This window comes from Setaria viridis, chromosome 9 (genome assembly GCF_005286985.2).
Source record: "Setaria viridis chromosome 9, Setaria_viridis_v4.0, whole genome shotgun sequence".
Taxonomy (NCBI): Eukaryota; Viridiplantae; Streptophyta; class Magnoliopsida; order Poales; family Poaceae; genus Setaria; species Setaria viridis.
Genome location: NC_048271.2, coordinates 45,656,796 through 45,679,078, shown reverse-complemented (window position 1 = coordinate 45,679,078; position 22,283 = coordinate 45,656,796). Strand labels below are relative to the sequence as shown.

At 49.4% G+C, this 22,283-nt stretch overlaps 3 protein-coding genes across 3 annotated transcripts; all 3 read left to right on the top strand.

Moving 5' to 3' along the window:
• The first annotated feature begins 1,255 nt into the window (after positions 1–1,255).
• LOC117835260 (ABC transporter I family member 20) lies at positions 1,256–3,867 on the top strand. Its single transcript, XM_034714627.2, has 7 exons — positions 1,256–1,531; positions 1,636–1,769; positions 1,908–2,027; positions 2,910–3,005; positions 3,095–3,247; positions 3,337–3,414; positions 3,493–3,867. Exons 1-7 carry the CDS (start codon positions 1,381–1,383, stop codon positions 3,730–3,732), a joined length of 972 nt encoding a protein of 323 aa, XP_034570518.1. The 5' UTR covers positions 1,256–1,380; the 3' UTR covers positions 3,733–3,867.
• A 671-nt stretch (positions 3,868–4,538) lies between these two features.
• On the top strand, positions 4,539–7,165 carry LOC117836316 (pentatricopeptide repeat-containing protein At1g56690, mitochondrial). Its single transcript, XM_034715720.2, has one exon. The coding sequence runs from the start codon at positions 4,942–4,944 to the stop codon at positions 7,060–7,062; it is 2,121 nt and encodes a 706-aa protein (XP_034571611.1). The 5' UTR covers positions 4,539–4,941; the 3' UTR covers positions 7,063–7,165.
• A 12,177-nt stretch (positions 7,166–19,342) lies between these two features.
• On the top strand, positions 19,343–21,112 carry LOC117835737 (aspartic proteinase nepenthesin-1). The gene has a single exon (XM_034715066.2). The coding sequence runs from the start codon at positions 19,505–19,507 to the stop codon at positions 20,846–20,848; it is 1,344 nt and encodes a 447-aa protein (XP_034570957.1). The 5' UTR covers positions 19,343–19,504; the 3' UTR covers positions 20,849–21,112.
• Positions 21,113–22,283: the final 1,171 nt, after the last annotated feature.

Genomic DNA, 22,283 nt, shown 5'->3' with positions numbered 1-22,283 from the left:
TCCACTTAAATCTACCCCTTCTGGACCATATCTAACCTCCCCCGGCCCATAATACACTTGAATATTGACACTATCCGACATGCCTGGCAACATACATGAAACAGGCAGTCCAAATTAATCTCACCACTATACATAAGTTAACTACAATAACGACCTCAATTGAATAAACAAACAACTATGTAACACTAAACCAAGCTTACTAACAAACTTTATCATAGGCATGCACCACAACAAATAAATCTAATAATGTTATCAAAAAATTATATTGTAATACCTAACCAAAAAATCATAATTTACTAACTACATTTATCACAGTGATTTACCAGAACAAACAAATCTAATATTATTACCGAAAAACTATATTCGAATACCTAACCAAAAATCATAATTTACTAACTAGGTTTATCATAGTCATTTACCAGAATAAACAAATCTAATATTGTTACCTAAAAACTACAATGTAATAACTAACCAAAATATCAGAATTTACTAACTATATTTATCATAGGCATTTACCATACCAAATAAATCTAATAATGCTGACTCTATTATACTGTATAAGCTAAATCAATTATACTAACTAAGCTACATTTTCCTATATCTAAATATAGCTAAAAATTTCTAAGTCTAAATCTAGATCCACTATTATTCCTAAATCTAGATCTACTAATATTTCTAAATCTTAGATCCACTAATATTTCTAAATTTAGATCTAAACTAAACTAAACTATACTATACTATACTTAACTAAACTACGAGATTAAAAAGATTTTTTACCTAAAAAAGATGAAAAAAATTCCTTCCCTCTTCCCCCTCCTCCTCCTCCTCTCTTCCCTCCTCCTCCTCCTCCTTTATTTCTTTTTTTCTTCCCTCCTCCTCCTCTCCTCTCTTTCTTTTTTTTTCTTCCCTCCTTTCCTCTTTCTCTTCTCTGGCTCGCTGCTTGGCGCTCAAACTGGTGCGGGAAAGGGGAGGGGCGGGCGGCTTTTATAGAGGGCGATTGTCTACGGCCCAGGCGACGAAAAGAGTATTATCGCCGCCTGAGGCGGCGGTAAGGCCCTTACCGCCTGGGCCGGCGACGGTGCCTCGAATCGCGCGCGGCAGTTACGGCGCCTGCTGACCGTTGGGCGGGAGGGCCTTACCGCCGGTTGAGATTGGCAATTTTTTCATCCGACTATATCTTTCTGCAAAATCGAAAAAATATATAAAAATAAAAAAATTCCACGTCTAACACTGGCCAGCCACCAACCGCGGCCCAACTACCGCCTACCCCTTCACTTCCTCGGCCCGCCACAACGCTCGTTTCGCTCCTCTCTCTCCACGACCACCGACGAAATCATCCCCTGCTCCTCCGGCCACCGCGGCGAGCGGCCCCCAGACCCGATGGCGCCAACGGTGGAGATCAGCCACCTCTCCTTCACCTACCCGGGCATCGACGGCCGCCCGCCGCCCGGCGCGCCGCCGCTTATCGAGGACGTCTGCTTCTCCCTCGACGCCGGCCAACGATGCCTTCTCCTCGGCTCCAACGGCGCAGGTAACCCCCCACCACTCGCCTTTCCGACCTTCCTTCTCCTTCGTTTCTCTCGGCCGTTCTGGTGTTGATTGGGCGCGGCGGCGGCTTCGTTGTCCGTGTGGTAGGCAAGACGACGATACTGAAGATACTGGGCGGGAAGCACATGGTGGATCCGAGCATGGTGCGGGTCCTGGGCAGGTCCGCTTTCCACGACACGGCGCTCACCTCCTCCGGCGACCTCTGCTACCTCGGCGGCGAGGTGAGCTAGCGGTTTGAGAAATCCATCTCCCTTTGTTCGCTCTCCTGCTTCAATTTCAGTCCTGGATATGTAATGGGCGTGCCCAATTTTGCCGTCAGATTTTCCATTGAATCTAACCTGTGTCGAATTGTGGTGCAGTGGAGACGCGACGTGGCTTTTGCCGGCTACCAGGTGAATATTCAGATGGATATATCGGCGGAGAAGATGATTTTCGGTGTTGCTGGTGTTGATCCAAAGAGGAGAGATGAGCTTATCAAGGCAGGTTAACTCTCAAAACGTGTAAAACATTAGCAGATTATATCCCCATTTTTTCTCATGGAGCAGTGCCCTGTGCCCATGTCATTTTCTGATACAATTTTTAGAAAACTGTACTTTCATACTTCTAGCTTGATAAGTTTGGTACAGATGTACAGTTTTATGCTAATGCCGATTTGTTCTAGTTATTGACTTGCTCATTACCTAATAGAATATATGTTTATTCAGTCTAAAATGTTCCATGTGTAGAATGGTTTGCCATGTGGGAATAAAATTCTGTTGTTCTGAACCTAGTGCGCCCTCATCTTTTCCCTGTAATTGGGAATACCTCGACTCTCATTGTCAGAATATGGTCACATTTTCTCACTGGTCATCACATACTGGAACACAATATATTTTTGCTATTTGTGTATTGGTTTGCTTCTCAAATGCTTGCCATTTTGGGTTCGACACTTATGTTTTTTCTCTCAAATAGGTACGAATAAGCACCAATCCATTCATACTTCTGATGTAGTTGCAGGCTTGGATTGGAAACACCCAGTTGCAAATGCAAACTCTGTCATTTTGCCCTGGGAAACCAACAGAAAAGATCTTAATATTCATGTTACCTTTACCTATGTAAACCTATGGGTACAACTCTTAACTTAGGTAAGCTGAACATACTTGAGTGTTAAGACTAAATGGCATTGCACTTCAATTTCGTTGATAATGAGGTGAGATTGGTGTCTTAATAGATTTTGGATATGCTTAGTTTGCAATTCTTGACTTGTTTGGAGGACCTGTTCATTCATAATTCAATAAACCTAAACTTTAGCGAAGTCAATTGTGTCCTTGGTCTGCAATAAAGGCCTTGTTTTGTTCATCTTCCTTACTGTCATGTTTCAGATTTTAGACATCGACCTTGCCTGGCGCATGCACAAGGCATCAGATGGTCAGAGGAGACGAGTCCAGATTTGCATGGGACTTCTCAAGCCATTCAAGGTTTGCTTTCCTTTCCCATTTCATCTAAGGGATTGATCATGTTGTCATCCACACCATGAGATTTAATAAATGAAAAAAATGCAATTTAGGTTCTCCTTCTTGATGAGATCACAGTTGACCTAGATGTATTGGCAAGATCAAATCTGTTAACATATCTTAAGAAGGAATGCGAGGAAAGAGGTGCAACAATCATCTATGCCACACATATTTTTGATGGTCTTGATGATTGGCCAACACACATTGTAAGCTCCCTTGTATCTCATTCTTTATAAGCACAAGTAATTCTTGTGGAGTTATGGACATAATGATAATTATTGTTGTTGTATTTCAGATTTACATTGCTCATGGAAAGCTGCAGTTAGCACTGCCTTTGGAAAAGGTGAAAGAAATGAGCCAGTTATCTCTCATGGTAAGTAGCATCCGCCCATACGAAACAGTATGTTTCAGCATAACATGGTCATTCATCGGATTTGCATTTGCATTTCAGAGAACTGTGGAGAGTTGGTTGAGGAAAGAAAGAGACGAGGACAGGAGGAGGAGAAAGGAGCGAAAGGAGAAAGGGCTCCCGGAATTCGACAAAGTTGTTGAGGGTAGCCGGGTTATAGGTGATCCAGCAAAGAGCGCTGCCAGAGTCGTAAACAACGGTTGGGCAGCAGGACGGCTCACCTCAACAATCGCAGGAGAGGAGAACTTCGTTTTCAGCTCTAACAGCGTTCTTAGACAATGATATTGTTTTGTAATTTGCTCTTTGTTTATTTAAAATGGTGAATAACAGTCTTGTAGATCCAATAGATACACCATGGGAGCTTTGGCACTTACAACGAAATTTCTGGCAGTAAAGGATAATGATGTTTTCTTGGTACTTGGATTTGCACATTTGCACTTCTGTATGTGTATGTAACAGCATATAGTTCGATTCCACAATACTGCGTGCCCAAAATTTTTGAGTTCATAATTTAGAGGATACATGTTATTTTTTATTTTACTTTCACCGAATTAATTTGCAATCTATTTGTTCTTTACCACCAGTATAAAGGTGGTTCTTCAACTTCAAAAGTACAGAAGCATGTCTCTTAGGCGTGTGTTTAGTTTGAGAGTTCAACTGGGTTGGAACGCATTCGACCCATGTGGACCTGCGTTTGGTTGAAAAACGAAGTGAGTTGGATCCGTCCCTGAGGGGAATATTCCCCTTATGGGTCGAGTGCGTCCGCCCAAAATGAGTGGACGCATCTAACCGTGTTGCTCTGTTTCGTCTGAGCAGGCGCAGGCGCGCGCCCCTGCCTCCGACACGGCACACGGTGGCAGTCCGGCACGGGGAAGGCCGCGCGGGTGGTCCGACGCCGAGGGTGGTCGGCACGGAGAAGGCTGGCGCAGGATAGGCCGACGCAGGGAAGGCCGACGGCATGGAGGAGTGGACGGCGCCGGGGAGGTCGGTGCAAGGGAGGCCGACGCGGGGGAAGGCTGGTGGCGTGGAGGAGCAGGGAAGGCTGGTGGTGGGGAGGAGCAGGCGGTGTCGGGTAGCAGCCGTTCGATGGAGGAGCAGAGGTGAGTGGAGGGTGGATGAAGAAGATAAGGTGAGGTAAAAAAAGAAAGAGGATGATATATGCGCCCCGCAGCTGAAGGTGGGATCCGTTGCTAACAGTGTTAAAATGACATCCGTCCCATCACTCTCAACCCCCTCAACCAAAAAAAAGACCGGAACGAACCCACCTCTCTCGTCAAATACAAGATGGGTTGAACCCAACACACAAAAGTGAAATGAACCCAACCCGTTCCATCTTATCCAAAACCAAACGCATGCTAAGTTAATCCCACAATAACCAAAACCAAACATGCTAAGTTAATCCCACAATCACCCTCATCGTCAATTCTACGAGGCAAGGCATCCGTCGGTAAAGGCCGACTTCCTGGTGCTCGTCCCTGTCGCCCACCCGACATGCGCCTCCCGCCCGTCCGCTTCCTGCCGTCGAGCGCGGCGCCGGCCGTGGTGGATGCGAACGCGCGCATCGCCCGGCTGGCGCGCGCGGGGAACATGGAGGGCGCCCGCGCCGCGTTCGAGGCCATGCCTCTCCGCACCACCGCCTCCTACAACGCCCTCCTCGCCGGCTATTTCCGCAACAACCTCCCCGACGCCGCGCTCCGAGTCTTCCACCGCATGCCCTCGCGGGACCTCGCCTCCTACAACGCGCTCATCTCCGGGCTCTCCCTGCGCCACCACACTTTGCCCGACGCCGCCGCGGCGCTCGCCACCATCCCCTACCCGCCCTCGGTCGTCTCCTTCACATCCCTCCTGCGCGGGTACGTGCGCCACGGCCTCCTAGCTGACGCCATCCGGCTGTTCCGACAGATGCCGGAGCGCAACCACATAACCTACACGGTGTTGCTTGGTGGCTTCCTCGACGCCGGCCGTGTCGACGAGGCCCGCGAGCTGTTTGATGAATTGCCTGCGAAGGATGTTGTTGCGTGGACTGCCATGCTATCTGGGTACTGCCAGGCTGGCCGGATTGCTGAGGCTCGCGCTCTGTTTGATGAAATGCCAAAGAGGAACGTTGTGTCATGGACTGCCATGGTCTCCGGCTACGCTCAGAATGGGCAGGTGAACCTTGCTCGGAAGCTGTTCGAGGTGATGCCTGAGCGCAATGAGGTGTCGTGGACTGCAATGCTATTTGGGTATATACAGGCTGGGCGTGTAGAGGATGCTGAGGAGCTGTTTAATGCAATGCCGGAGCACCCATTGCCAGCCTGCAATGCAATGATAGTTGGGTTTGGGCAGCGGGGGATGGTGGATGCTGCCAAGGCAGTCTTTGATAGGATGCGCGAGAGGGATGATGGAACATGGAGTGCAATCATCAAAGCATATGAGCAGAATGAATTCTTGATGGAGGCATTGTCTACCTTCCGCAAGATGTTGCATGATGGCATTCGCCCAAACTACCCATCAGTCATCAGCATCCTCATGGTATGTGCAGCCCTGGCTGTTCTTGATTATGGGAGGGAGGTGCATGCTGCAATGCTGAGGTGTTCCTTTGACAAGGATGTCTTTGCTGTGTCAGCATTAATCACCATGTACATCAAATGTGGGAATTTGGATAAGGCCAAGAAGGTTTTCAACATGTTCGAGCACAAAGATGTTGTGATGTGGAACTCGATGATAACTGGTTATGCCCAACATGGGTTGGGGGAGGAAGCACTCCACATATTTAATGATATGAGGTTGGCTGGAATGCTGCCTGATGGAATTACGTACATTGGGGCCCTTACAGCATGTAGTTACACAGGAAAAGTTAAAGAGGGGAGGGATATTTTTAATTCTATGGATACAAATTCTGCTGTCAGACCTGGAGCAGAGCATTATTCTTGCATGGTTGATTTGCTTGGTCGAGCAGGACTTTTGGAGGAAGCACTGGATTTGATTAAGACCATGCCAGTTGAACCAGACGCCGTCATCTGGGGAGCTCTGATGGGGGCCTGTAGAATGCACAAGAATGCTGAGATTGCTGAGGTTGCTGCTAAGAAGCTCTTAGAGCTAGAGCCTGGAAATGCTGGGCCATATGTCTTGCTCTCTCACATTTATACATCCACTGGGAGGTGGGAAGATGCTTCTGAGATGCGAAAATTCATTAGCTCAAGGCATTTGAACAAGTCTCCTGGCTGTAGTTGGATAGAATACGACAAAAGGGTGCATCTCTTCACATCCGGTGAAGTGTCAGCACATCCTGAGCATTCTATTATCCTTAAAATGCTGGAGAAGTTAGATGTATTGCTGATGGAATCTGGATACTCAGCTGATGGGAGCTTCGTGCTTCATGATGTAGACGAGGAGCAAAAAACTCATAGCTTGCGGTATCACAGTGAGAGGCAGGCTGTGGCATATGGACTATTGAAAGTTCCGGAAGGAATGCCCATTCGTGTCATGAAGAACCTCAGGGTTTGTGGTGATTGCCACTCTGCGATAAAATTGATTGCAAAGATAACTTCTCGGGAAATCATACTGAGAGATGCAAATAGATTCCATCACTTCAAAGATGGGTTTTGCTCATGCAGGGACTATTGGTGAGGTGAATGATGCAGTATATTTTTTTGCTCCACATCAACTCTTTGATGATCCTTTCATAAGTTAAGTCTCGGTATATTAAGACGCTCTCCATTGGTCTTCCAAAGCATAAATTAAATTGGCGATAAATGCTTCATAATGATAATTGAGGGACAAGGGTACCCACGGGTCTCCACCGACCAGGATACTGGTCGGTCCTAACAAGTGGGTCCGCTCGACCGCCCTGCGGGCTAAGACATGAAGACACGTGGAGCGCAAGCCAAAAGGTCGGGCGAATCAATTCAGCCCGGATATCACATGATACTTGTTATAAACCGACTCAGATTGCTTTCCACATAACAACCGACTAGGATTATATCTCCGATTATAACTCTAGGTTGTCAGCCTATATAAGGCGGCTAGGGGTGCCCCCCCGATGGTAACGCAACTCAAGTAATCCTACCTCACGTTAACTCTTTGCACCTGCGATCAGCAATACAATCCACCAGAACACAGGATGTAGGGTATTACTCTTAGGAGTCCCGAACCTATCTAAACCTTGCGCCCCTGTGTTACCATTCGAGTTCTTGGTCTTACGATCTTCCCCGCCTACAAATCTACCACCTGGGTAACCCCCTGGTGGACTGCCAGTCACTAAATCTGACAGTTGGCGTGCTAGGTAGGGGTGATCGTGAGATCCTCCCCAGCGAGCTCGATGGCATCCCGCCCCAGCGTCATCTTTCCGGAAAGTATGAAGGAATTCTTCGCCAACCCGATCCAGCTCCGCTTTGGGAGCATGCTGGTGGACTCCGACTCTGCCGCCTCCATCATCGACTCGATCTTCGCCGCCAGCTCGGCATCCGTTGGATCTGCGTCAACGGAGCAAGACCTTCACCCGAGGATCATCACGCTGCTTACCTAGCAGGTCGGTGATATCTCTCTCTCAGAGAGGATCCCGCACATCCACGCGGCAACCCGCCCACCCACATCCTCCGATCTAATTGCGGGGCTAGATCGTATCAGCAACACCATTGCTAAGTGCATCAACCTCGCCGAGACGGCACTACGCCCGGAAGGTCGGCGCCGGGCTCTCCCCGCGTCCCTTTTGGCATCAAGAACTCGGCTGCCGTGTTTTGCGAAAAACTCTTGCAGTCTTTCCAGATCCAACCTGATGGCCCCAGCCGACCAAGAAATGCTGCAGCTATACATTTTCGCGACAACACACGTTGTGAGCACGGTGCTAGTTGTAGTTTGTGAAGAATCCGGACACACCCACATGGTGTAAAGGCCGGTATATTACGTTAGCGAGGTCCTAAGCGACTCCAAGATCCGCTACATGCAGGTTCAGAAGGTGCTCTACGCAATCCTGATCACCTTCCGTAAACTGTATCACTACTTGTCGGTGTTTAGACCTGGCAGCCTACCGAGGGGGTACCCGAGGTAGTGTTTTATGCGTGGGGCTCGCCGAGATCAGGAACTCGATGGTGAACTCGACCACATGATTTAGACAGGTTCGGGCCACTTATGTCGCGTAATACCCTACATTCTATGTGTTGGTTGGATTGTATTGATTGAACTTGTTTGGAGGGGGTTCCTGCCTCACCTTATATTGCTGGGGGCAGGGTTATAGGTCGGTTGTTTACAAGAGTACTAATCGGATTCGACTAGAAAGTAATACCCTAATTACTACGAGTAGTTTCCTAATCCTCGACTAGTTATTGTCATTCACATAGACCATGTCGTCCTGCACCATAGTCTCCATGTCTGACACATCTCGGTGTACAACCCCGTATTGTAGGGCTGTCCAAACCTTCTGGTAGGCTCATAGATGTATGGCCTACACTACTTCCAAGCACACAAGATCCGAGTCATTTCCTCCTACCTGATCGGCGAAATCCTGCACAACAGAGACGTCCACGGCCGAGATATCAAATGGTCTGTGGAACTCAGGGAATTCGACATCAACTTCTGCCCACGTCATACGATCAAGTCCCAGATCCAGGTCGACTTCATCGCTAAGTGGACCGAGATTCAAGAGTCGTCCTCCCTAGAGAGGCCAGAACATTGGACGATGTATTTCGACGGCGCCCTCAACCTTGAAGGAGCTGGCATTGGGTCCTCTTCATTGCCCCGAATGGCGAGCAACTCAAATACGTCCTCCAAATCCACTACAAGGCCACTAACAACGGCGCCGAGTATAAGACCCTCATATAGGGGCTACGCATCGCCGCCTCGCACGGCATTAAGCGCATCCTCGCGTTTGGTGACTCCAAGGTTGTCATCGAGCAGGTCAACAAGTCCTGGGAGTGCACTAAGGAAACCATGGATGCCTACTGCGCCGAGGTCCACGAACTTGAGGCTCACTTCGACGGTCTCGAGTTCCATTACGTCCCTAGGGAACACAACATCGCCACCGACGTCCTATCCAAGCTTAGCTCAAAACGTGCTCAAGTCCCGGTCGGCGTGTTCGTCCAAGACTTGAGAAAACCCTCTATCAAGATATTGGACCCGGACCAAGCTGACGGCAATGCCCAGGCTCAAGCCGACCCAGCGCCCACCGATGTCCTGATGATCGAGGTGGAGGATGACTAGCGCACACCTTTCATGGCATTCATTACTGACAACATGTCCCCAAAGTACAAAGCCGAGCATGAAAAGCTCGCACGACGTAGCACCAACTATGTTGTGATCGGTAAGGAGTTGTACAAGAAGGCCGCATCTACCGGCATTCTGATGAAGTGCATCCTCCGCAAAGAAGGTCTTGAACTCCTCCACGAAATCCACTCGGGTTCATGCGGGAACCATGCTACCTCGAGCAATCTGTCGATGTTTTATACCGGCCATCTACCAAGGGGTACCCGAGGTAGCAGAATGTGTAGCGGGGGATCATCGGACCTGGAACTTAAGGGTAAAAGCGAGGACACGAGACACGGATTTAGACAGGTTCGGACCGCTAGAGTAGCGTAATACACTAGGTCATGTTTAGGGGTGTTTGTATATTGCGCCCTGCGCTTGGGTGTTGAGATGTGACCTGCCGAGCTAGGTACCCCTGCCCTCCTTTATATACTCCAGAGGGAAGAGTACTAGTCGGATTACCAGGAGGACTCCTAGTAGGATTACACAGGATGAGTCCTAGTAGGATTACAGGAGAATCCTAGTAGGAGTCCGACTTCTTCCTTCCTTGCGGGTACTGGGGATGTATCCCCGACAAGCCCCCGAGCGCTTCATAGTCGAATGCAGCAGTCTTCGAGTACTTTTAAGATATTCACCGAGTAGTCTTGGTGTTCCTTGAGTACTTTATCTGGCGGAATCTTCAAAGCTTCTCAAAGCTGCCATGAGGCTATGGTGTGCTCCAAGCCTTGATCATCTTGATATTGTAGTCTTCATGTATGGAGGGCGGCGAAAGTCGCACTCCATATGGACTAGCCCCCGAGCCTTAAGTTGAATCGCAGAAACAGACTGAGGGTCAAAATCTTGAATCTTCTTCCAGCTTGAAAAATTATTGGGTGTAGCTTATCAGCCCTCGAGCCTTGAATTGATTGAATAATCAACTCAAGGATCTTAAATCTTCACTCCAGTCATCATCCGAGTAGTCTTGCGGCGTCCAACCCCCGAGCTTATGTGTTAGGTGAGCCGTAGGAGCCACGTCGAGTAGTTATTGGCACTTAGCCCCCAAGTTCGAGAACTAGTCTGTACGCTTGGCTTCCTGGAGCATCATCACCAAAGTTTGATCGGGAAGAAAAGATGCATACATTATGTAGCATTTTTGCATAATATTGAAACTGCTGAAATTTATTCAGCGATCAATGTAAACATTGTGTCATGCTCTTGTTCCGGTCATACTCTTCCCGAGTAGTTAGCCTGTTACGTTTTAGGCTCTCAGTCCCCGTTTAGCCGTAGCCGCTGCGTGTGTGAGAGCTGTGTCTCGTGTAGGCGTATGGGCATTGCTGTTTGCACGTGTATGTGTGTTAGCATTTGGCGTCACAGGTGCACCCGAGGCTTTCACGAGTTAAGGCGTGTTCTGCTCGAGAATAGTGACCTTAAGAGAAGACAAAAAGGAAATAGTCCCTGTTGCGATAAAAAGAGAGCGCGGTAGCGCGAGAGAGTTTGCTACCCTCCGGCGAATAGAGCGCGTGTTGTGCGCGAGAGTTTCTAGCGAGTAGAGTATGTGTTGCGTGCAAGTGGAAAGTAAGCCGGAAAATAATTTAGAAAAGTGACTTAGCTTGATTCGTGGATGATTGTTGATGAAGCCGTGACGGTCGTTGATGAAGCCGTAACGGTTGTTGTCGAAGTCGACTAGTCGGAGGCGATTCTGACTAGTTGTCGACGATGCGAAGTTTGCCCCGACTAATTTTTTAGTCGAGACGAGGAGTTGGAGTAGTCCGCCCTTGACTAGCCTTGTAGTCGAGACGAGTAGTAGAAGTAGTCGTCAGCGAGCGTCGCGATATGGTCGGAGTAGTCATCGGCGAGCGCCACTACGTACTCGGAGAAGTCGTCGGCGAGCATCATGACGAAGTAGTCGTCAATGTGTTGCCGAGCGAAGTAGTCGAAGTCGTTGCCGAGCCACCCATAGTCGTCGGCGAGCTCGCAACGTAGTTGAAGTCATTGACGAGCTGCCTGTAGTCGATGGAGTCGTCGGCAAGACGACAGTGGTCGTCGACGTGCCCGCGACATAGTCGAAGAAATCATCGGTGAGCCGCCCATAGTCGTCGGCGAGCTCGCGATGTAGTCGGACTTTCGAGTTGTAGTCAAACTCAGAGTCGCTGTCGGACTTCGAGTTGGAGTTGAAGCTGGAGTCGCCGTCAGACTCCGCATTGCGGTCGAACCCGGAGTTGTCGTCGGACTCGGAATTGTAGCTAGACCCTGAGTCGCCGTCGGACACCGAGTTGTAGTCGGACCCGGAGTCACCGTCGGACTCCGAGTTGTAGTCGGACTCGGAGTCGCTGTCGGACTCCAAGTTCAAGTCGTGGTCAAACCCGTAGCCACCGTCGGAGTTCGAGTTTGAATCGCGATCGAACCCGAAGTCGCCGTTGGAGTACGAGTTTGCAGTCGAACCTTGATCCGAGGTTTAATTTGTCGATTTTCTTGACGAGATTTTCTGCTTCTTGTGGAAGAGAGTTCCCGTCGAGGCGCTTCTTCTCCTAGTTGCCGATGATGCAGCATTGGAAGGACCCAGTGCCGTCGGTGATGCAAAGTCAGGAGTCGAAGATGAAGGTTGCGCCCGCTTCGAAAGCGAACGCCGGCTTGAAGATGAGGTCCTTCAGGCTCGCCCGATGGTTTCGACGATCTGCCCCACGGTCAGCGCCAATGTCGGTGTTTTATACCGGCCGTCTACCAAGGGGTACCCGAGGTAGCAGAATGTGTAGCGGGGGATCATCAGACCTAGAACTTGAAGGTAAAAGCAAGGACACGAGACACGGATTTAGACAGGTTCGGACCGCTAGAGTAGCGTAATACCCTACGTCCTGTTTAGGGGTGTTTGTATATTGCGCCCTGCGCTTGGGTGTTTAGGTTTGACCTGCCGATCTAGGTACCCTTGCCCTCCTTTATATACTCCAGGGGGCAGAGTACTTGTCGGATTACAAGGAGGACTCCTAGTAGGATTACACGGGATGAGTCCTAGTAGGATTACAGGGGAATCCTAGTAGGAGTCCGACTTCTTCCTTCCTTGCGGGTACTGGGGATGTATCCCCGACACAATCTAGTCAGGAAAGCATTCCGTTCTGGTTTCTACTAGCCAACTGCTATTGTCGACGCAAAAGAGCTCGTCCAGAGGTGTAAAGGGTGCTAGTTTTTCTCCAAGCAGCAACACCTCCTAGCACAGGCCCTACACACCATCTCGTCATCCTGACCCTTCACTTGCTGGGGGCTGTATATGGTCGGTTCTTGAAAGACTGCTCGGGGCGGATACACCCATATCTTCGTGGCAGTTGACAAATTCACCAAGTGGATCGAAGTCAAGGTTATCACTAGCATAGAGTCAGCCAAAGCCGCTCATTTCGTCGAAGAGCTCACACACCAATTCAAGGTCCCCAATAGGATCATCACCGACCTAGGCAAACAATTCACAGGATCCGAGTTCTGGGACTTTTGCTAGGAAAACGTCATCGACGTATACTACTCCTCAATAGCTCACCCACGATGCAATGGCAGGTCGAACGTGCGAATGGGATGGTCCTTCAATCCCTCAAGTCTCGCATCTTTGACGATGCATCCAAGTATGCCACCAAATGGCTCCGCGAGTTACCCCACGTCATTTGGGACCTCTGCACCCAAAAGAGTTGGGCCACAGGCTATACCCCATTGTTCCTCGTCTACAGCTTAGAGGCTATACTACCAACAGATGTAGCCTTTGGTGCCCTACGGATTCAATACTACGAGGAAGGGAAAGCAGAAAAGATTCGGCAGGTCGACATCGACAGCCTGGAAGAGCATCGTGTGGCGGCCCTCATCTAGCATGCACGGCATGAGCAGCAGATTCGACGTTACCACGACAGGAACGTCCAAGAACGCTCATTCAACGTCGACGACCTAGTGCTCCGCTAGATCCAGTCTACCAAGGACATGCACAAGCTGTCGGCCCCATGGGAGGGGCCCTTCATCGTTAAAGAAGTCATCCAGCCCGGCACTTACCGGCTACAGTGGGCGGACGGCTCAACTGTCCCTTACCCGTGGTACATTCAACACCTGCGACGCTTCTACCCTTAGGACATTCAAGCTATATACTCTTTATACCTTTTACATTGAATAAATAAAACATCAGAGGTTCTTTGTACCTACTACCTTCTTGCTTTCTTACTCGGAGGTTGTCCGACCTGATCGACAGACCACACCATCGCCTTTACACTCGGGGGGCTTCCCCCGCTACGCGCCGACCTCTGGGTCCCAACATTTCTCCTACCCCTCTCAAGGTTGTGCGACTAACTCGTGTGGATGGCGTCCTAGCATGCGAAACCTAGACAACCTTGCATTTGCTTCCTCTACAAGCTCGAGATCCGCTCTCAGCAGAGTGTTGTCCAGGCAAGGCTAGATGCTTAGCGGCTACAGGCCTAGGCCACAATGTGTCCTGTAAAACATACCAAGGGAGAAAAGGAGTTTTGCCTTTACATAAGTTATTTGACTAGTTTACTTGTCTCATGACACAGATTGATACACATCATAGTTTTTCTATTACAGGGCCAACTCCTTGACTACCTCCTCCACAGCCTGTTGGTACTAGTCGGCCAACTTCGGAAGGCTATTAGGATCGAAGCCCTTGGCTACCCCCCTTCGACGTGCTCCCCCCACTCGAGGGAAATGCGTCTTGAGAAGCGTAATGACATTCTTCATGCACTCCACGACGGTCTCCTTCATCAGCGCCTTCAGCGGACCAGGAGCACTCCTTAGTCGGTCCAGCAATGGCGTCGGCTCGGCAGAATTGGCCTCGGGGTGGATCATATCCATCACGTAGCCCGCGGCCGACCGCAGGCCTTCCAGCTCCACCTCCAAACCTGCAATGACCACCTAATCATGCTAGAGACTGTGCATTGCGGGAACCAAGCACCGATCCATATCCTTGCGCAAGCTGGCCTGATAGGCAAGTTTCTGCGACACAGCATACTCACGGTGCACGGCGATGTTGTGGTATTGTTGCAGTTGGGCATTGGCGGCTTCGCACTCATTGAGGTCTCTCTTAAGTCTCTCCTCTTTCTTCTGGACATCTGCAAAGTAACGGAACTCAAGAAAAGATACCGGTCTCATCTACTGAAGCTAGATCCTCTATAAGGGATGGAGCCGTACTAGTTAGCAAAGCGCCAAGGTCGTATTGGACCTCCTTGGTGATCTTCTTTTGCTCCTCCAGCTCCTGAGCCTTACGTCGGAGCCGCTCCACTGCATCCTCCTTGACTACAGCCTCGGGGCGGAGGAGCGGGTAATGGCGGCGCGGTGGTGGTGACTACAGCCTTAGGGTGGAGGAGCGGTGGATATGGCTTGCGGACGCGATGACATGACCTAGGGCTCTCAGGTGCGGCGGCGACGACGTTGGTGGCGGCGGCGCTTGGGGGCGAGTGGAGTGGAAATGAAAATGGAACCGTGCCCCTTCAGCTTTTGAAGAAGTTGACGGTGCAAACCTAGCAACGGAATCCGCGGATCCCCTGTTACGGCGCACGCGATAGACGGAATCCGCGGGTTTTTTGTTAAGTCTCACAGCGTGCCCTCTTGGCTCCACCAGTCCTCGCGCTCTAGGGTTGGGTGCCCATTTTAGGTCGGCGTGCCCCCGTGGCTCCGCCAGTCCTCGCGCTCGGGGGCTGGATGCCCATTTCAGGTCGGCGTGCCTTCGTAGCTTCGCCAGTCCTCGCGCTCGGGAGCTTGGCGCTATATTTGGACCCATTTTATGACGGAAACAATACATCAGATTCTTGACCATTGGACCGATTACGTTAATCGCTTCAATGCTCAGGGCCTACTCCATATGGAGTGCGTCTTGCAACGCCCTCCATGTGTTTCCCTTCGCTCTACAGGATACCAAACATCCCGAAGCTCAACAATCGCATAGCCATGCACATTTGGTCATAAACCTGTGGAAGCTTCAATTTTTTTTCCTTTTTTGAGCACTGCGCAACCCCTCCATCACTATGACAACACCGCACCTTCAGCCGAGTACATTACAAGCTTCATTGCTCATCCGTCAGGTTCATGTTCAACTCTACATCGCTCGCGAGCTTGAGGGATAAGGGTACCCACGCGTCCCCACTGATCAGGATACTTGTCGGCCCTGACAAGTGGGCCTACCCGACCATGCCGTGTGGGCCAAGGCATGAAGACGCGTGAAGCACAAGCCAGGAGGCTGGACGAATCAATTCAGCCCGGATATCGCGGGATACTTGTTGTAAACCAACTCAGATTGCTTTCCAACTGACTAGGATTAGATCATATCCGATTGTAACTCTAGGTTGTTAGCCTATACAAGGCGGTCAGGGGTGCTCCCCAAGGGTAACGCAACTCAAGTGACCCCACCTCACGTTAACTCTTCGCACCTGCGATCAGCAATACAACCCAGCAGAACACAGGACGTATGGTATTACTCTTCGGAGGCCCGAACCTGTCTAAACCCTGCGCCCCTGTGTTACCATTCGAGATTTTGATCTTACGATCTCCCCTACCTACAAATCTACTACCTGGTCCGGTCACTAAATCCGACAATAATGATGATAAACTACGCCAACAAAAGGTATCATTATGCCTTGTTTAGTGATATCTTGATTATTTAGGAAACACATTCGGGATTCAATTTCCACTGAACGATGTACGTCCAGTATCAGCACATGGTCAACTAATCAACTTGTTCTCTTTGAGTTACCTTTGCAACTATAACAATGTAATGCAGGCGGCTGCACAAAGCAACTTGTATCTTAGAGGTCAGATTAATGTGAAAAGCAACTTGATATATACTTGTTATCCTTACAATATCTATAACTGCGAATCATGTTCTGCAGAGCCTGTGGTTTCAACATGGGAAATTTATCATTTCAATTGATACAGTCTAACAGAAAACAATGAGGTGAAAAATTATCTAATTAGTTCCATATTTCGCTTGGAATGTAACGTGTGCACTCATTTAAGTTCATATTTTTCATTTCACATTAAAACTTCAGATCTGAAGATACCAATATCCATTATGATGCTTGGAACCACTGATGCGGAAATATTAATATGTACTAGCATTCAGCATTCCAGCTCAAAGCACCTCTCACCAAATTCGGGGAATAGTCACAAAATGAGAGTACACAAGTTTGAATGGTTATCCCTTCAGAAAATTAGTTGCAGAGATTGTGCAGGGCGATTCAGCTACATTCTTTGAGATATTATCCTGCTGGTAAGCAGCGGATCAAGGTAAATCAAATAGCTTTCTACTTAAAAATGTAACCGTGTTGATTTGTATCTGGTCACACCAAAATTTTCCAACAATGCAACCCAAGTCTAGAATTATTCTTGTGCTATATGTAATAAATATATAAAGTTTCAGATAAAAAAATATAAGCTAGGTTTTATGGGTCAAACTAGTTAGTCTGGTCTTTGCTGCGGAACAATTTGCACCAGATTTTATTGTGAAAGCCAAAGTCATTGTGTTGATTTATGAACTGCAGGTACCAGTATGAAGAATGAGGCATAGCTTTATGACATCCGCAACATTCATAGTCCTCATTCATGAATCTAAACGGCACACTGGCTACGATAACATAATTAAAGTTATCACTGTCATTTGAAAGTTGACTTTGATTGAAGAAAACTTTAATTGTTTTAGTGGTAACCAGCATAAAAGTATTTGCTGACGATTGTTTCAAAGGGAAAGATTGAAGGGCCTAGTCCAAAGGATGGCTGCAATTGCAATAAGGTGACCCTGTAAATCTCAAAAACCTACAAATATTTTGACACATGTTGCAGAGAGCTTCAACTTCGGTGCTCATTATAGAAACCTATAATTATTTCATACTTTTTTGCAAAAAGCTAAAACCTTCTCAATATGAATCACCCGTGAGCCTCTATGGCATACATCAGTGGACCCATGATGTCAGCCTCTACCTTTGTGAGAAAGTTGTAATTTCCCACAACAAATGTTAACATAGTTGTAGGCTTGTGTAATTAGCATAAAAAGTTTAGTTTCCTGCAACATGTCTCAAAAGAGTCGTAGGTTTTTGAAATTTACTCAAGATAACCTGTGCAGCTCTTATAAGCTATAAATTGGTTAGATAAGCTCAGCTACAAGCCCACATTATCAATCTGCAATTTCCATGTTCCACTGCATTAAGGTTCGACCCACTCCCAAGTCTAGACTCTGTTCCTTTTCCATTCTGCCTCTGTCAAGTGTCAAGTGGGAGGAAGAATGGTCTGCATTCTGTATTTCTAATCTCTTTTCCTTTTTCACGACGTGCAACAGTTTGACAAAAGATACTTGAGGCTGGAGAAATGACCATCTATCAACGGCAAAAAGAGCAAGTCAGCAACACGGTATAGAGATCTACGCATGAAAGACCAAACACCTGTACGGGCTGGAATAATGAAAATTACATATCCGTGACGATATTGATTTCTTTGGGATCTTTTTAACAAGGGTTGAGGGTTGCGATTTGCGAAACATAGAGCCTAGACAGTGGCACGATGTGATACTAAATCTTTTCCTTTTATGTATACTACATCCGTAATGCACGTCGTTTTGACTTTTCTAGACATAGATTTTACTATGTAGAACGGAGGGTTACTTAAATCTGCATGTCAAAAGCCTGCAAATATACAGACACATACTTGCAGGAAATGGAGCAAGTGCAAATGAAGGAGCTTCAGAAGATGCCACTTGCTTGCTTTGACCTTTTCTTGCTGCGATGCGGCTGCCCTGAAGCTGCACGCCAACCACGCCGACGCCAGCCGCGGGCTGCTGTACCCGCCTGCCCGTGCCGGCGTGCCGCCGTGTGGAGCAAGGCCGCGCCGCGCGGCTGCTCCCGGCCCTCTCTGGCGGGGGCGCTTCGCGTAGTAGACCCAGAACGTACCTGGACCTGGTGCAACATCGCCATCGGCACGCTAATTTGTGGGCCTAATTTGGTCCGCGTGCAAATATGCCCAGAGCAAGTTTTCCCATTTCCACAACCCGCGTCTTGGTCTTGGTCTTGCTGCTCAGCGATGGATGTCGCCGTCCCGCGCCATCGCGACGGTATGATGTCATCTAGGAGTAGAAGCCTTCCCGCGGCGCTGTTTCCCTTTTTCTCGCTCCAAATCTGCCGACCGGCATGCCCCCGTCGTCTGTCCTAACCTTCTGCATGGTTTTCTTCCACACGCGGACATGCTAGCCGAACTGCCCCGCCCATGGAGAGAGAATTCAAGATTAAGAGAGAGGGCAGCCCCGTCCAGGTATCCGACTCAACGAGAGAGGAGGTTTCAGTGTCTACATGTCAAAAACATGACGTCGAGAGAGGGGTTAGCTAACGATGCGAAACCAAGTGAGCAAGCTTCCAGATCCAGAGAATGTCTCGCACGGTCCTTCTCCGTTGCTATCTTATTAGCCTGCAAGTGGGCAATTATTTAGGTGCATTTTTTCAGCACGAGTGCACGACAGTCGGTCCGGTACGAGAGCAGTAGCTGATTACCACCATTAGCTTTGGCGGATTTTGACACGCGCACACCACGCATATGCGCCACCGCATGACACATGAAAAAGCTGTGTCTGTTACTCTTATTGGTCGCGTCTTGATCTGCGAACCGCGCGTGCTTACCTAGCTACACGGTTCGGACGCGCTCGGGATGTTTGAACAAGGATTAAGATACCATTAACTGGGCGATCGACAATTCGACATGGCACAAGCATGAGATGAGCTGATGCAATCCAACAGTTGTAGAAAACACTGCATCCTATATAAAGGGAGGGCCAGCACATCCTCGTACAGCACACCTAAGCATACGCATCAGCTAAGTAGCTAGCACGCCAATCACTTGAGCGATGAAAATGCACAAGCTAACCCTCCTGCTCGCGCTGCTCGCGGCGGCGCTGGCCATTTCAAGCAGCGACGCCGCGGGCGGCGGCGGGGCCATCCGGACGCAGCTCACCCGCGCCGACGCCGGCCGCGGCCTGACCCGGCGCCAGCTGCTGCGGCGCATGGCGCTGCGCAGCAAGGCCCGCGCCGCGCGGTTGCTCTCCCTCTCCGGCTCGTCGTCGTCATCGCCATCGGCCAGCGCCTCCGCGGTGCCCGGGAAGGACCAGCCCCTCGACACGGAGTACCTGATCAGCTTCGCCATCGGCACGCCGCCGCAGCCCGTGCAGGTGACACTCGACACCGGCAGCGACCTCGTGTGGACGCAGTGCCAGCCGTGCCCGTCCTGCTACGCCCAGGCGCTGCCTTACTACGACCCGGACCTCTCCGCCACGTCGGCGGAGCTCACCTGCGACTCCCCACCGTGCCAGCAGCTGGACTTGTCGTCGTGCGGGACCCACAAGTGGGGCAACCGGACCTGCGTCTACACCTACTACTACGGCGACAAGTCGGTGACGAACGGCCGACTCGATGCGGACACGTTCACGTTCGACGGCTGCGACGCGGCCGTGCCCGGCCTCGCCTTCGGGTGCGGCCTCTTCAACAACGGGCTCTTCAGCTCCAACGCGACCGGCGGCGGCATCGCCGGCTTCGGCCGCGGCGCACTGTCCCTGCCGTCGCAGCTCAGGGTCGACAACTTCTCCTACTGCTTCACCAACGTCACCGGGTCGACGCCTAGCCCCGTCCTGCTCGGCCTGCCGGCGAACCTCTACAGCGACGCCAGTGGCGCCGCGGTGCAGACCACCCCGCTCATCCAGAGCTCCGTGATCCCAACCTTCTACTACCTCTTGATGAAGGGCATCACGGTCGGGTCGACGAAGCTGCCGTTGCCGGAGTCCGCGTTCGCGCTGAAGGGCAACGGGAGCGGCGGGACGATCATCGACTCCGGCACCTCCGTCACGTTGCTGCCGCCGCTTGTCTACGGGCTCCTCCACGACGCGTTCGTCTCCCAGGTGAACCTGCCCGTGACGAACGACGAGCCTCTGTGCTTCGCGGTGCCGTCGTCGAGGAAGAAGCAGCAGAAGGTGCCGAAGCTGGAGTTGCAGTTTGAGGGCGCGATGCTGGACCTGCCGCGGGAGAACTACGTGTTCGAGATAGAGGAGGGTGGCCAGAGCAACATGTGCATTGCGGTGATGTCGTCCGGCGGGGACATGACCATCATAGGCAACTATCAGCAGCAGAACCTGCACGTACTCTACGACCTCGCCGGTAACAAGCTGTCTTTCGTCCCTGCTCGCTGCGACAGGGTTTAGACTCGGCCGCTCGCGCCGTGCTGTGCCCGGTGTACGACATTTTCCATATTTTTCCTTTCATTAATTCTTTACGTGTAATGATGTAATTGGATGCCATATATACACTCAGTAGCAGTAATGTAAGAATAAAGTGGGAGAATTTGATTCGTGTTGCCACGGTCACCCAAATTAGTTTTCACTACACAGATTTGCTCCTTCATTATATTTGGCGCCCAGCTAGCATTTGGTTTACCTCAAATTTGTAACACACCGGACCTGTTTTGACTTCGCTCATGTATTTTTAGTTCTACTTTTGTATGCGTCGTCCTTCGGTTTCACTTGATACTTACTCATTACCACAAGAAAGATCGACCTTTCTAGCCTGTATCCTTACATCACATGCATACATCATTTCTTGACAAAATGTTGCACAAAGCGATTTGCTCAATCCAAAAATATGGCTCGTCAATTGTCATCACACTTTTTTGCTAGGCTACTGAGGTTTAACATTTTGTGGCACGAAAATTGGGACATGTCTGTTCAAGGTTGCAGATTATGGACTGCAGCTAAGAGATTGTTACTATTTTCAAACTGAGGGGAAGCAAATTGTTGGGTTGTAACAATCTGGCTTGTTGATTAATACAATCTGGAACATGTTTATTTCAGCTTATTACGTATTGTAATACTAGGCCATAAAAGATTTGTGCTGGCGGTTACAAGTGGTCTGTGCTGGCGGGCCGAGCATCCGCCAGTAATCTTGAGACAGCACAAATGTCGTCTGTACTGGTGGGTGCCCACCCGCCAGCACAGCGGGCGACGTTAGCCACCCACCAGCACAGATGCTTTCTATGGTGGCGGATGGTTACATCACCCGCGATCACAGATGGTTTCTGTGCTGGCGGGTTCTTCTGCCACCCGCTAGGAATATGTATTTTCCCATTCAATATATTATTTCCCATGAGTTATTTATAATTTCTATTTCTCGCTAGTTTTTGACATCCGTTTTGCAATTTATAATTTCTATTTCCCACTAGTTTTTAGCCATCAAATTGAAATATGTATCTCCAACCACATAACAACAAACTTGAATAATAAATAATTCACATTATTCAAAATTACATCGTAGATAATATATAATTCACATTATTAAAAATCCAACATTTGGAATAGAGCTATTCTTTGCCACTAATATTAAAACTACTATGCCCATCTACGAAGATTTGTGCACTCATCCGCCATCAACACGCTATCTTTATCAAAGAATGCTCCATCCTCATGACAAATCTCACGTAGGATGAACCTCGCCATATCCGTACAAATGTTGTCGATTTGTTTGTCTTCGATCTTGCTATATTTTCTGTCGATGGTAGGCATCTGCAGGTATCCACAGACCTCATTTAGGTGTTGCTTGATGAAGGGCTCCACTATTGCGAGCTGTTGTAGAACGCTTAAATGC

Coding starts and splice junctions, on each gene's coding strand:
- LOC117835260 (XM_034714627.2), top strand. CDS start 1,381: ATGGCGCCAACGGTGGAGATCAGCCACCTCTCCTTCACCTACCCGGGC. Junction 2,028..2,909: donor GGAGAGATGAGCTTATCAAG/GCAGGTTAACTC, acceptor GTCATGTTTCAG/ATTTTAGACATCGACCTTGC. Junction 3,415..3,492: donor TGAGCCAGTTATCTCTCATG/GTAAGTAGCATC, acceptor TTTGCATTTCAG/AGAACTGTGGAGAGTTGGTT.
- LOC117836316 (XM_034715720.2), top strand. CDS start 4,942: ATGCGCCTCCCGCCCGTCCGCTTCCTGCCGTCGAGCGCGGCGCCGGCC.
- LOC117835737 (XM_034715066.2), top strand. CDS start 19,505: ATGAAAATGCACAAGCTAACCCTCCTGCTCGCGCTGCTCGCGGCGGCG.